Below are 13,304 nucleotides of genomic sequence, written 5' to 3'. Positions count from 1 at the left end.
GAAATTGCTTAATAATCTTTAGATCTACTGGAGCAATTTTTATGTTATTTGGCACACATGAAGAATAGACCACGTGGAGGGACATAGGCTTTTTTTATGGAAAAATGTACAGTTTCCGTGAAATTCCTAAATTATACGGGCGAAGCCACGTGGAACATCTAGAAGTATATACTATATACATTTCATGTTGAGTTACTTTTTAAATCTAAAAAAAAAAACAGTATACACTTCGATCAACCTTATGTAGGTTACTATAAAAGAGAGTCACTATAAAATTCTTATCCACCTAATCGCTGAATCCTTATAACCGGTTTACTCGAATGTAGAGCCAACGTACTCCAAGCGTTAGTTCCCCAAACCGCCGTCAGAGCGCCGTGTCGCCCGCGTCGCCTCAGTGCTCTACCGCGGTCGGACTGAGCGGACGTATATCGCCTCTCGTCGCGACCCAAACGACCTCACGAAACAAGTTTTTCTATCACATTCTTTTATATTATCATTTATCACTCACATGGACCATGAAGAACTATATCGAGCTAGCGATATGAAAACTTTTTTTGTCTAAAAGTTTGAGACGCTTGTGCAATTTGTGAACTTATCTTGATTTAAGTGATAGTGTAAGAAACAGTGCTAATTGTTTGTAAAATATCAAACAACTAGACTTTAGTTTGTTTTGGTTTTTAGACTGTTGTGACGCGTTGAAAAGAGACAAAATGAGGCTCTACCGAGTGGGTGCGACAGGTGTGACGGCGTTGGCGGTTTTGTTCGTTGTAACAGGTAATTTAGTTTTAAACTTTTAACCGAACTTTGTTACAGTTTATGTTGTGTTAAAACAAAGGATTAACATTTAATTAATCATTTAATACATTGTATTTGAAGTTTATTTGATAAAAATTAAGTTATGGTAGAGTTTTAATGATGTTTTGTAGAGTCACATAGAACGTTATAGGTTAGAATTTATACGATAGCCGTGAGAATGATTCACAATCAAGGTAGAGACTTGTAAAATAAAACATCAGATAATCAACAGCTGTGACATACGATAAGGATATTATTAATCATTATCAGCACGCAGGAGAGTTTTCTTATTAGAAATAGGTATTGTAGATGTACTACTCTTTATTTTTCATGAATATTTGCTAGCTTACATCTTTTTAGCAAATAAATAATATAATTAATGTTTACAATTAAAATATTACGACCAAATAAAATATTATAAGGCACAACTTATTTTAAGATACAGTTTACTTAATAATATAATTTTTAAGCCTGTAATAAAAAAATATAAGTTACAGTTTACATTTTTTTTATTACAAGCTTAAAAATTATATTATTAAATAAATTAAATGTTTTCCTATAAATTATTATAATAATAAACCGTTAACTTATTTAACTTCGTTAAGTAGACGAAGAGACAAAAGACAAACTTACATTTTAAGTGTATTTCTTACATATTATTTATAAAAATGAAAAGTTTAATAATGTATTGTTGTAAAGTAAGATTTTGCATTTTCCCATATCGTTGATTCAAATGAATTTATTCAAATTGTATGTCTGAATGACTTATTGTGTTCAGAAATTCAGAGTCATCAATTAAAAAGTCATTGTTCTTCAAAAATCATTGACCTTTAATCAAGGAGAAGTTAAGCTTCCGTCACTTTGAGAAAGAAAAGGAAATAATATCTGATCAAAAATCTCAAGATTTCCATAAATGTTGAATGTTGGAACCACAGCCGTACCGCCAAAGTACTCCATGATTAAAAATATTATTTTCTTTTTCTTCTGTTTTAAAAACAAAAATATTCTAATCTATAAATGTCTTTGAAAATCAAACAGAAATAATTTTGCACAGCATAATATTATTATTAGGCTAATCTTTTGTCAAGCCTTTTATAAGTTTCCTGAAAATGTAATAATGTCAAAATACAATAAGAATCGTGTTTAATTAAGAATTTTTAACCGCATAATATTGTATTATAACAACAAAGGTTTTTATCTAGGATCAAACTAAATCGCCTACTCTACATTCAGTGTGCCTCTGGCCTCTACATTTAAACAGTACCGCCAAGTACCACGCTTTTAGCGTAACGTTTTATTTTCTGTTAAAAACACCGTTAACTCCGTTAATACAGGTGAAGAAAACTGCTTGAAACAATAAATAACTCTACATTGTCAGAGCGCACTGATGCGTTGTTTTCTTTGAACTAATCAAACAATCGATTGAAAAGTGCAATCGATTTAGGTTGCTCTACTAAATATTTAGAACTCTGGCACATCTGTGTTTAATAATCGGCCAAGTGCGAGTCGGACTCGCGCACGAAGGGTTCCGTACAATTATAGAGCAAAATTAGGCCAATTTTGTGTTTTTTGTATGGGAGCCCCTCTTAATTTTTTATTAAATATTAATATTATTTTCAAATATTAAAGTACACATAAAACTAAGGATTTTGTGAAAAATTTAATTGATATTATTGATATAGAGCAAAAAAGGCCAAAAAATCACTTTTGTTGTATGGGAGCCCCCCTTAAATATTAATTTTATTTTGTTTATAGTATTTGTTGTTATAGCGGCAACATATATACACAATCTGTGAAATTTTCAACTCTCTAGCTATTACCGTTCTTGAGTTACAGCCTGGAGACATACAGACAGACAGACAGACGGTCAGACGATGAAGTCTTAGTAATAGGGTCCCGTTTTTACCCTTTGGGTACGGAACGGAAAAAAAAGTGTACATCAGTGACTGCATTTTTTTTCTTGCTCATTCGTCCTCATCAAAGAAATAGAAGATTGAGGATGTACGAGAAATAAATTATGAAATATTGAGTGATTTAAATCATGCAATTTATTTCTTTTTCTTAGTAAACTAAATAACATTTCTAACAAAAATAACAACAATCGTAATTACAACATCCGGAGAAAAAGAATAAATCCAACTTTATGTAATAAAATAGTGTTTTCTATTTCCTCTCAAGACTTCCTTTTGCATTTACTTTAAAATCCTTTGTTTTCTCTTTATTTTAACAATATTGTCATGATTAGTTTTTTCTATAATTATTTATGAAATTAATAATATCACAAGTCTTCTGAACGATAAGAAACGGTCTCTGTCTGTCTGTCTGTTACCTTTTCGCACTTAAACCGTTTAACCGATTTGAATGAAATTTATGGAGATTTGGGTCTTTCTTTGTCTTTGTCTTTGATACTTTTTGTCCCGGAAAAATGCACGTTTACTGTGCGATAAATGACTTTTGCGCAACGGGGTCGCGGGCATCAGCTAGTTAATTATAAATCTAGAATATTATAGGTATTGGCATACGCAGCTCAGGTTAAGAACTAAAAATAAACAAGCAAAGGGCAACGGCCTAAAACGAGCGTAACCATAGAGAAATGGAAACTTTTCTTTACAGTCCATTTGCGAAAATAATCCACTTCTTGGTCGAATAGATCTGTTAATATAAACCGAACAACTGGTACAGATCGATGTAGCGTAAATAAACTCATTCCGACATTACTGTAAAATTAGATAAGATTAATTGAGACTTTGTAAGGAAAAAAAAAACAAGATGAAGAATTATATTGTAGAACAAGCTGTTACCCGCGACTTCGTCCGCGTCAAAAAAATGTGATAACTTGATAACAAAGAATGAACATTATGAACATGGTATACAATTTGGACCATATCTTATGCAACAACAAAATAATTTTGAAAATCAGTCCACAAACGGCGGAGTAAAATACATAGGTAAAACATAAAAAAGTAAAAAATATCCTACAACTTTTTGGAAGTCGGTTAAAAAGTAGCCTAAGTTACTCCTTATTACATCAGCTATCTGCCAATAAAAGTCCCGTCAAAATCGGTCCAGCCATTTCGGAGATTAGCCGGAACAAACAGACAGACATACAGACAGACAAAAATCCTAAAAATTGTTATTTTGGTGTATGTACCGTCTAAATATTCATATGCATGTAGTAAAAACGGTTATTTCAATATTACAAACAGACACTCCAATTTTATTTATATGTATAGATGTATAGATAACCTACAAGAACTACTTAAAATTATTATTACTGAAATGACACTCTAATGACATGAAAAAAAAATGCCACGCACAGGAAAGAATATCGTACTTACCTTCTAGTATTGTTGAAGTAGGGACGAAAAGAATCGGCTTATTCTAAGTTTCAATCTGTAATAAAAAAATATATAACATATAATTAACAACACTCTCACGGTAACATAAAATGGCGGCAAGAAGAAACATAATTTGCGAAACAACCTTGAATTTGTCCCTTCAATAACCTTGATCACATCTGTCATACAAATGGTACTATTTTGCATATGGTAGGTATAATTAGGTAGATACAGATCTTTACAAATAGTTTTAAAGTGTAAATAATATTGCCTATAAAAAAACCGGCCAATTGCGAGTTGGACTCGCCCATGGAGGGTTCCGCAGCAAAAATAAGGTTTATTTTTTATGAAATTAAAAGGTTTTTGATTTATTTTTATGTTTCGGTTGATTTAATGAAAGTTCATTTAAGGTTTACCATTTATGACGTATAAAAAAAACAACTTGCTAGATTTCGTTCAAACCAATTTTCATTGATAGGTTTTTATAGTAATGTACATCATATATTTATTTTAGACTTATCATGTCCCTACTTTAGAAACTAGAGGGGGGGGACACACATTTTACCACTTTGGATGAGTCTCTCTCGCAAAACTATTCAGGTTAGAAAAAAATGATATTAGCAGACTAAAGAACAGACTTTCGAAAGACGAGCATTGCTCGTCGTTTGGGAACGCGATATGGCACGCGAAGTACATACACATCGGTATCTATCTTGATTTATGTCTGTAGGAAGAATAGACTGCAAAGCAAAATCTGCCAGTATTTCTTTTCTTTCTCATTTCCACGGAGGTCGTGCAAAGGTAGAGTTCTGGAAGAGGATCTAGAGTGGAACCATACAGATGTAAGAATAGATACCGAGGTATATCTAATACCTATTCTACTACATAACAATGTAAAATGATATTGTGTAACCAAGTTACTGTTATGAATGGTTATAATTAGCGAAGAATATTACGTATCATTTAATTATGTTAGTAAGTAGGTACAGCTACTTACTAAAGTACTTAAAACTCTTTTATCAGGTTAATGACCTTTCATAAAAAAAGTAGTTTACTAAATAAAATATAATCACACATTTAAATTGAAATGTCGATGAATAACTATGTTTTTGTTATTCATATTGTATGAATATGAGTGGGAGCCTTAAAGGTAGAATTCATTGCGACTTATGTACGCCATACACACAACGGTTAACCGGAGAGGCCACATGTACATGCCTGCGCAGGTATCAGTCTAATGTGCCATATACGCTTCGGTCTACCTGTCCAGGCATACCTGCACAGGTAGACCGGAATGTGTGTGGGAATAGATATGCTTGGTCAGGCCAAAAGCAATGAGGGTTTTTGATATTCCATTTGCCACCAGATGCCGCTATGTAGCTTTCGGGTCTATCGTGTCAAGTGGCTGTCATATGTCATGATATACCTGTCATGTGTTACGATGTAGCTGTCATAATATTATGTTTATTTAGATAACATTTTAAACTTTCGCGTTGCATTATAATTAAACTTTTTAATCGGGACTTAACGCGACTTATTTAAGTAGTAATGCTACTACGAGTACATACTTTTTCTCGACGTTTCGGCCGTGTTGCAACGGCCGTGGTCACGAGGGGACAACGTCGAGAAAAAGTATGTACTCGTAGTAGCATTACTACTTAAATAAGTCGCGTTAAGTCCCGATTAAAAAGTTTAATTATGTTTATTTGTCACGAAAGTCCCTACGGCTACATAGCTCGATCTGTAGCCTTAGCACGGCCACCAGTAGAAATGCGAAAGTATGGACAAACTGTGGAGATAAACTTAAGGTAGCGTTCCGATCTTTTTTCGTTCCCAAAAATTCAATTAAATGCCACTTTATGACAGACTATAGTCCTAAAAATTCAAATAATATCCTATTCTATAACATACTCGTATACTATAGTCTGTCATAAAGTGGCATTTTAATTGAATTTTTGTCCGTCGCGATTGGCCGCGGTAAAGATCGGAACGGCAACTTTAGTTTATTTCCACAGTTTGTCCATACTTCCGCATTTCTACTGGTGGCCGTGCTAAGACTACTGGTGGCAAATGAATAACCGAAAACCCTCATTAGCTATGTCCATGTCCACACTATGCAATTTCATCTTCAATTTTCGTCATCATCTTTTTATTCAACTTTCGTTTCCATTGGCATATTCAATAATTGAATGCGTCAAAATTCAGCCGCGTTGGAAAGAAAAGTGTCATGGCGTCGCGGGCATGCCTCACGTGCGATGTCGACTGCGCTATAATGCATGCCCTTGATGAACAAAAAAAGGAACAGTGTGGACAAAGCTTATGTCTTAGTTAGCAGCTATGAGGTTGATAAAGTTACGAACGTAGGTAACTTAAATAGTTACGATTCAAGATTGTGGCGCTAATTGACCCTAAAGTTATCAAGAACATGTTGATTAGGATCATTTGGGAGTAGGGACTCGTAATAAAGTCAAAGACATTAATTATTATTACCCTAAGATCGAAACTGTGAAGCACAAAGTACATTAATTTTGACATTTAGGCCGGTATAAATAGCCAGTACTCAAGATGCATCTCGGTCCCAAGACGCGGTTTGGCTCTATGATTGGTCCAAATTTTGACAGCCAACCAATCACAGAGCCTGAACCGGCCTTAAAGAGGAAAGAGATAAGTAAGAGGAAGAAGTTTTGTATGTCGTTTCAACCGTAATGTACAAATTATCCAAAACGAGCTTTTGCCCGCGGCTTCGCTCGCGTTAAGAAGTATTATTATATACAAACTTTCATCCCCTATTTTAACCCCTTGGAGGTAGAATTGATCAAAATCCTTTCTTAGCGGATGCCTACGTCATATCATCTACCTGCATCCAAATTTCAGCCCGATCCGTCTAGTGGTTTGGGCTGTGCGTTGATAGATCACCATGTCAGTCAGTCACCTTTGAGTTTTATATATATAGACTAGCGAACTCGATTCCTCAAACACTGATTCCAGCTTAAGCTTACGTCAGTACGCTACGGAACTACTGGATGATCTTGTTAATCTCCCATATATTACATCCATTTACATACATTCCACACAATTTACACCATCTGCTATGTCATTACCCTCTCCATTTGAGCGCGTTAACTCACGATCATTCTTGATTACATCTAGTTGCTGCAAATTACTGAATTTAAGGATGAGTTCATGACCATCTTATGACCTACAGTCTACATGAATGTGAAATTAATCTCTTACATTTATTGCCTCATAATGTCTTTTTAAGAGGAATGTTAGATCACACAAGATCATCACATGATCAATTTTGTGCTTCTGTTTTTATGACTTAAGGCGTGAACTTATTTATGTAAGTAATGTCTTTATGTACAAACTTTTCCCGTGGCGTCAACTTTTTTTAAAATTTCGATGCGATATATTTTGTTCGATTTAATATGTGAAGTAAAAAGGCCTTTAAAGTTAGTAGATATTTCGCTCATTTTTTCCTCTAATATGGTAAGCCACATTAGAGGAAAAAGTCAGCGAAGTTTCATGTTTTTAGCTCTTTCGGACTGTGCGTCAATCGGCCATGCATTTAATATATTATTTACTAGCCGTGCCCCGCGGTGTTACCCGCGGTTTAAGTGACATAATATAATAAAAGACTATGAAAAGTATCAAAAATATGATAAAAATGGTTTAGGGTAGTGATGATGATAATGAATGTAATTTGCATAGTAGCATATTATATTATATGCTCTCCGTTCTTAAAACAACGTCGAAACTCCCAAACTTGTATCTATAAAGAGTCTGGAGTTCTTTCAGCACCTTCCGAACCATGGTTTACATTGGTGCAAAATCTTACTTGTTGGTAGCAAATGCTTAGAATACTGCTCACGAAACTGAAGTTACCACATGTTTCCATATACATTACGAGGAGTTCCCTCGATTATTTATTGATCCCTTCATCAGATCATCACTTTTATGAATATATGGTATCAAACTCTGATGATAACCTATACACCAAAAGAAAAATTTTGAAAATCGGTTCACAAACGCCGGAGTAATCGTTGAACACAAAAACGAACATAACACCTCCTCCATTTTAGAAATCGGTTAGAATTGTAGCCTATATGCTATATTATTGTAAAGTTACATTAAAATCCGTTCAGTAGTTTTTGCGTGAAAGAGTAATAAACATACATCCATACATATAACCAAACATTCGCCTTTATAATATTAGTAGGATAGGTTTACATTATGATGGCTCATAAAGTAACTACTCCATTAGGTTGCTGGCATCATAATTTTATGCTTCTGTAAGGATGATTATTATTTAAATTATGTCGTTAATCGTTCGCTAATTAAAGTGTTACTATAACAATCATTATGACGAATACACCTAAAAGTGTCGTTAGCTTTACATTCGCAAATATCACCAATTAGACTACTAATTAGCAAGTACACTCGTAAGAACTGTTAATTAGTGTTATGACGTTTGTACGAAAGTGCAAATGAGGTCATGGGAACTACAAAATTAAATAACTTTAACGGTTCTTACAACGTGAGAATGTTTAATGTTAATATTATAAGGAAGTAAACGGTTAATTATAGAGAAGATGGCATTGGCATTTAAATTCAAAAAGTGGAATACTCGAAGCGGTTATTACTTTTTCTAAATTATCCATAAGTATAGACTGTAGAAACATTAATATCTGTGTAAGGAAAATAAAATAACTAGAGATTTTTAAGGCACATCATTAACATTTTTTGATAAATAAAGTTAAACTAATTATACGGTTTTCTAAATCGTAACGATGGCTTTAAATTGTACGAAATGTTTTTCTTCTGAGTGAATCTATAAACTTTTCATAACTATAATTGTAAAACATCACTTTTTTTAAAACGAATTCATAGGTAGGTTTCTGCAGTAACTATTTAGTAGTACTAATTGTGATTTACTTCGATCGTGATTTACGAGTCATAATTTAATAAAATAATTAAGTAATTTTATATCCATCATAATTAGAATTAATAATGTATGTATTTAGACGACCTGTCCGATCTCCGCAGTCTCCACGTAATGCAACGCCTCAGTTCACCCCTTCATGCATAACGAATACGTACAGACAGATGCTTTGATCACATCTACCCAGTATATAGTCAAAATATTTTGAGGTGGCACCAGCGGTCATTGACCTTTCTAGTCTAGGAGCTATGTGAAAAATGCTCACACTGTATTCTGTTAACTTAGCATTTTTTTTAAGTCTTATGTAAAGGTACAGACTATTATAGATTCATCGGAAAACCTCTTGATGCTCTCGACCAATCAAATTATCTGTTTGCACTCCACTCGGTAGGTGTAATCAGGCCCATAAGACGTAACATCAATCCCTAGATTACTCTCTCCGGTATTATCAATAGGTAATTCTACCTCCTTCCGGCCAACGGAAATACACTCTCATGTAATATTAGCAAGTGTAGTAAACCCACAAATGATATGTCAGTAATGTAATGATGATGACGATGGTAGAAAACAAGAATAAGATTTGCTTAAAGTGTATGAGATATTATGTGAATTTACTTACAATTAGTAAGTATTTACCTTCCATAAGAACACCTGTGAAGTATCCTCTAACAAAAAAAAAAGAAAAACTGTTCACAAACGGTGAAGTTAACCGCGAAAAAAAATATTTAAAAAAAAACGAAAAACAACCTTTTTTAAATAGGTTAAAATTTTGTAAAAGGAAAATATATCGCTTATTTTTTTTTTACAACTTTGTCATCATCATTAGTGTAGGTAGTTGATAATAATGCTTAGGTTGATACTAAGATTACCTTGATTAAGATAGTGTTGAAATTTTAAAATTTTCTAATAATTATTTGTTGACGTTCCTGAATATCTTATTAACTTTAATTAACTGTTATTGTCTTTTGCAGCCGTTTTCAATTTTTTTATATAGGTTATCGCGGACTCTTCAGAGATTTCATCTCCTTATTGCCACTTATAACGGGTTCAGAATTCCTCTACATCCGCTCTTCCTGGGACAGGTCTATTAAAGGGACGTGACGATCTTATCTCTTTGATGACAGCCATATCTCATGTTGACGATCCTTCCATTTTATTCAGTGTCAAGCGAGCGTGATGTTATGGCCTACTAGATTGTTAGTATGAATTGCTACTAGAAGCCACTTAGGACCGTTGGCCTCTGATGGATAACCAAAATTGCCAACATGATTGTAAAGCTGTCTATAATAATAATAGCTCCCACACCGGTTTCGGTGATGGTGGCCGGTTTCATTGAAACCAGGCCAGCTACGCAGGAGTAATTTTATAGTGCCCAAGTGTGTGCGCAGTACACAAGAGCACTCTTTATTCCTTTACTCTCATAACCCAGTGGGATGGAAGACCTACACGACTGGCGAGAGATCAGGCGCAAGACCGCCTTTTTACATGCCCATCCGACGCATGGATCATCTTACTTATCAGACAATCAGGTGATCAGCCTGCATCGTCCTAACCAAACTTGGAAATAACATGTTTCCAACACGGGAATCGAACCCACGACCTCCGAGTCAAGAGCCACGCTCTATACCACTAGACCACGCAGGCGTTCAGTCTATAGCATGCATAATAACGTCGAACATGACAATCATAGACGGCCTGTCCCTCTGCACGTTTGCTAATCGCTTCACATCCGTCACAGCCTAACGTGGAGAGGCCCCATAAAGAGTTCTCTTTTTAAGCTCAGCAGTGACTAATGCTCATGGAATGTCTTTTGTGCCCCAAGATATTAAAACGCAATAAAAAAGTAGACCATTCTGATCGAAATTGTGTAACGTTGGTAAAAAGCGCGTCATAGTAATTCGTCTATGCAAAATCCGCGGAATGTTCAAGCCGAGCATTATTCGCTTTCACTCGAGAGAAAATTTCGGCTTTGTGCGAAATATGCGAAAAAGTGACAATTAGTTCAACAATGGTTTTCCATTGTATTGTTCTCCGTGATTTATTGAGGTGACAACTGTTAGTGATACCGTTTTAAGTGTTTACTAGTGCAATGCGTGGGCCTCGCTATTCACACTTACTTAAGTTTTTGAACGATGTTTCTATGTAGGTTTATTTTGTTGTCTCTTTAAGTCTCGAAATCTAAATAAAAATAATATATTTTTTATTTAGATTTCGAGATAAAACAAAAATCACCCTATATATTTTTATAGATCTAAATAAAAAAAAGTCTTAAAAATAATAGAACAAATAATTGCTATCATTGCTTTGGAAGTACTGATACTCCAGTCATTATAAATTTTAATATAATGAGAAATGTAATAATAAAATAAGAAATTTAAATTAACCGAGAAAGCCAAATTTTAGATATTACGTGGCTAGAAAAGCTTTTAGGTTCAAATTGTCGACCAAAATAACCTCGTAAATGTTAAATTGCATTTCTAACCCGATTTTTCCGACGTAATGACTGGAGTATGAAACAACATCCAATTTAGTAAATGCAAATAATGGCAAATGTCACCAAGAGGAAACGCTTGATATCCTGACTCACAAATTGATGTCTCACCGACCTTAATATTTCGTAATCACATTATTAGGACAGACCCGTCAACGATGAATTTGTTCAAATGAAAGTGGAATTTCGTTATGGTAAGGATATACTGAGTCATACCTAAACATTAACACACTTTGAAATAACCTTACAAATAATTTTTATGATGTAGTAAATTTAAAAAATAATAAAAAAGTAAGATACGATCAAACTAAAAGAGTGCTTACAAGTAACAGTTTTAGTGATGGTGAGAAAAAACGTTAAGCGCTTGTCACGTTTAAGGTTAGGTTATCAGATGACGTTATTACGGTGAATCATACGTGGACCGTAGATCACGTAAAATACGGCCACTGCGGTACAGCTGCGACGGCCATCTACGTGAGTAAAAATGTTGCTCTAATCGAGATACCGGGAGTTTTAAAACAAAATATATTTTATGACAATTTTAAATCTTTATCGAGGTACTTAAGACTGGGAAAGTAATAAAGAAATAAGAGATAAAACAAAGTAAGTGTGCAATAAAATGTTTACTCGTAAATCCTATCCAAACAAAAGATTAGAGAAGTATAATTCAATCATGAACCTTATATTATAGTACCTTAGAAATCACTTTCTATAGAAATTATAGAAAGGAGACTCGGTTGTAATATTATACAAAAAAATCAATGAAAATACGATGCACAAATGACGTATCACAATCTAGCTGATAAGGTGATAAGCTATCTACTAAAGCAGGTTGAACCCCGCAAGTTTATCACAAACGCAATCTACACTACTGCAATATTTACACACATAGGCTACTAGGTCAAATTATAAAAAAAATTAAGTTGTTCTCTTCTTGGACAAGAATATGCCACTGGTTTTTTTTTTTATATAATTTTGAGCAACGATGTGATGAGACACAAATGATAAGTCAATGGTATTTTTGATCTAATAAAAAAAAAAACTGTATTAAAAAGTTTAAAAATAGACTTTAATTTCTTTCAAACTATCCAAGTTTGGAAGAAGCAAAACTCTTATTTTATTCACCAGCTTCTCTTACTTGATCTCTTTTAGATATTCCTAAACATATTGAAGATATTTGATCAAAAATATCGGCCAGCTATAAAGTGGCTTCTATCGTATAATTTCCTATAAAACCCTCGGCTGCATTTATTTTCCAAACACGTTGCTGAGCGACGAGCTATCACTCGCGTGCATGTTTTACTGCTAATAAACTAGCAGAAACCGTTTCACGAGTAAATCATATTTTATGTATCGAACCTCGGCCGAATTCGAATATGCTACGAAATCCATCAGCCAAAGTACCCGAAGTTTTAGAACGAGTTTTTTGAGTACATTTATCGGTTTCCTTTTTTGCACCGTCGTCTACATAGTTGTATATAATTACTTCTTAACCAGTTCGAGGGACGGGATGTAGAATTTCACTGCAAGCACCCAGACAACTTTTTATCGCCGGAGAATAATTAAACAACCTTTAGGACACAGGAAAGTTGGAGCTTAAAAGGGAACAATCTGATTGATCGATGAATCGTTTGGAACGAATGACAATCGGAAACAAAAACGAATTGATAGAGTGTACCTTTTAGTATTGCCTTTAAAATGGTCCTCTTTTTGTTGGACTGGAGTTCTTGTAGCCTTT

At 34.1% G+C, this 13,304-nt stretch overlaps 1 protein-coding gene across 2 annotated transcripts in view; it reads left to right on the top strand.

The window, feature by feature from the left end:
- Nucleotides 1–378: 378 nt before the first annotated feature.
- The window catches only part of LOC121734671 (fasciclin-2), a 134,796-nt gene continuing 121,870 nt past the window's right edge, over nt 379–13,304 (top strand). For both annotated transcript variants that reach the window (XM_042125269.1, XM_042125270.1), the window contains exon 1: nt 379–774. In XM_042125269.1, coding sequence (XP_041981203.1) covers nt 711–774 — 64 coding nt within the window. In that variant the 5' untranslated portion in view covers nt 379–710. The remainder of the gene's footprint in view (nt 775–13,304) is intronic.

This window comes from Aricia agestis, chromosome 16, assembly GCF_905147365.1.
Source record: "Aricia agestis chromosome 16, ilAriAges1.1, whole genome shotgun sequence".
Classification (NCBI taxonomy): domain Eukaryota; kingdom Metazoa; phylum Arthropoda; class Insecta; order Lepidoptera; family Lycaenidae; genus Aricia; species Aricia agestis.
The sequence above is the reverse complement of the archived record's forward strand: the minus strand, read 5'-3'. Positions and strand labels throughout refer to the sequence as shown.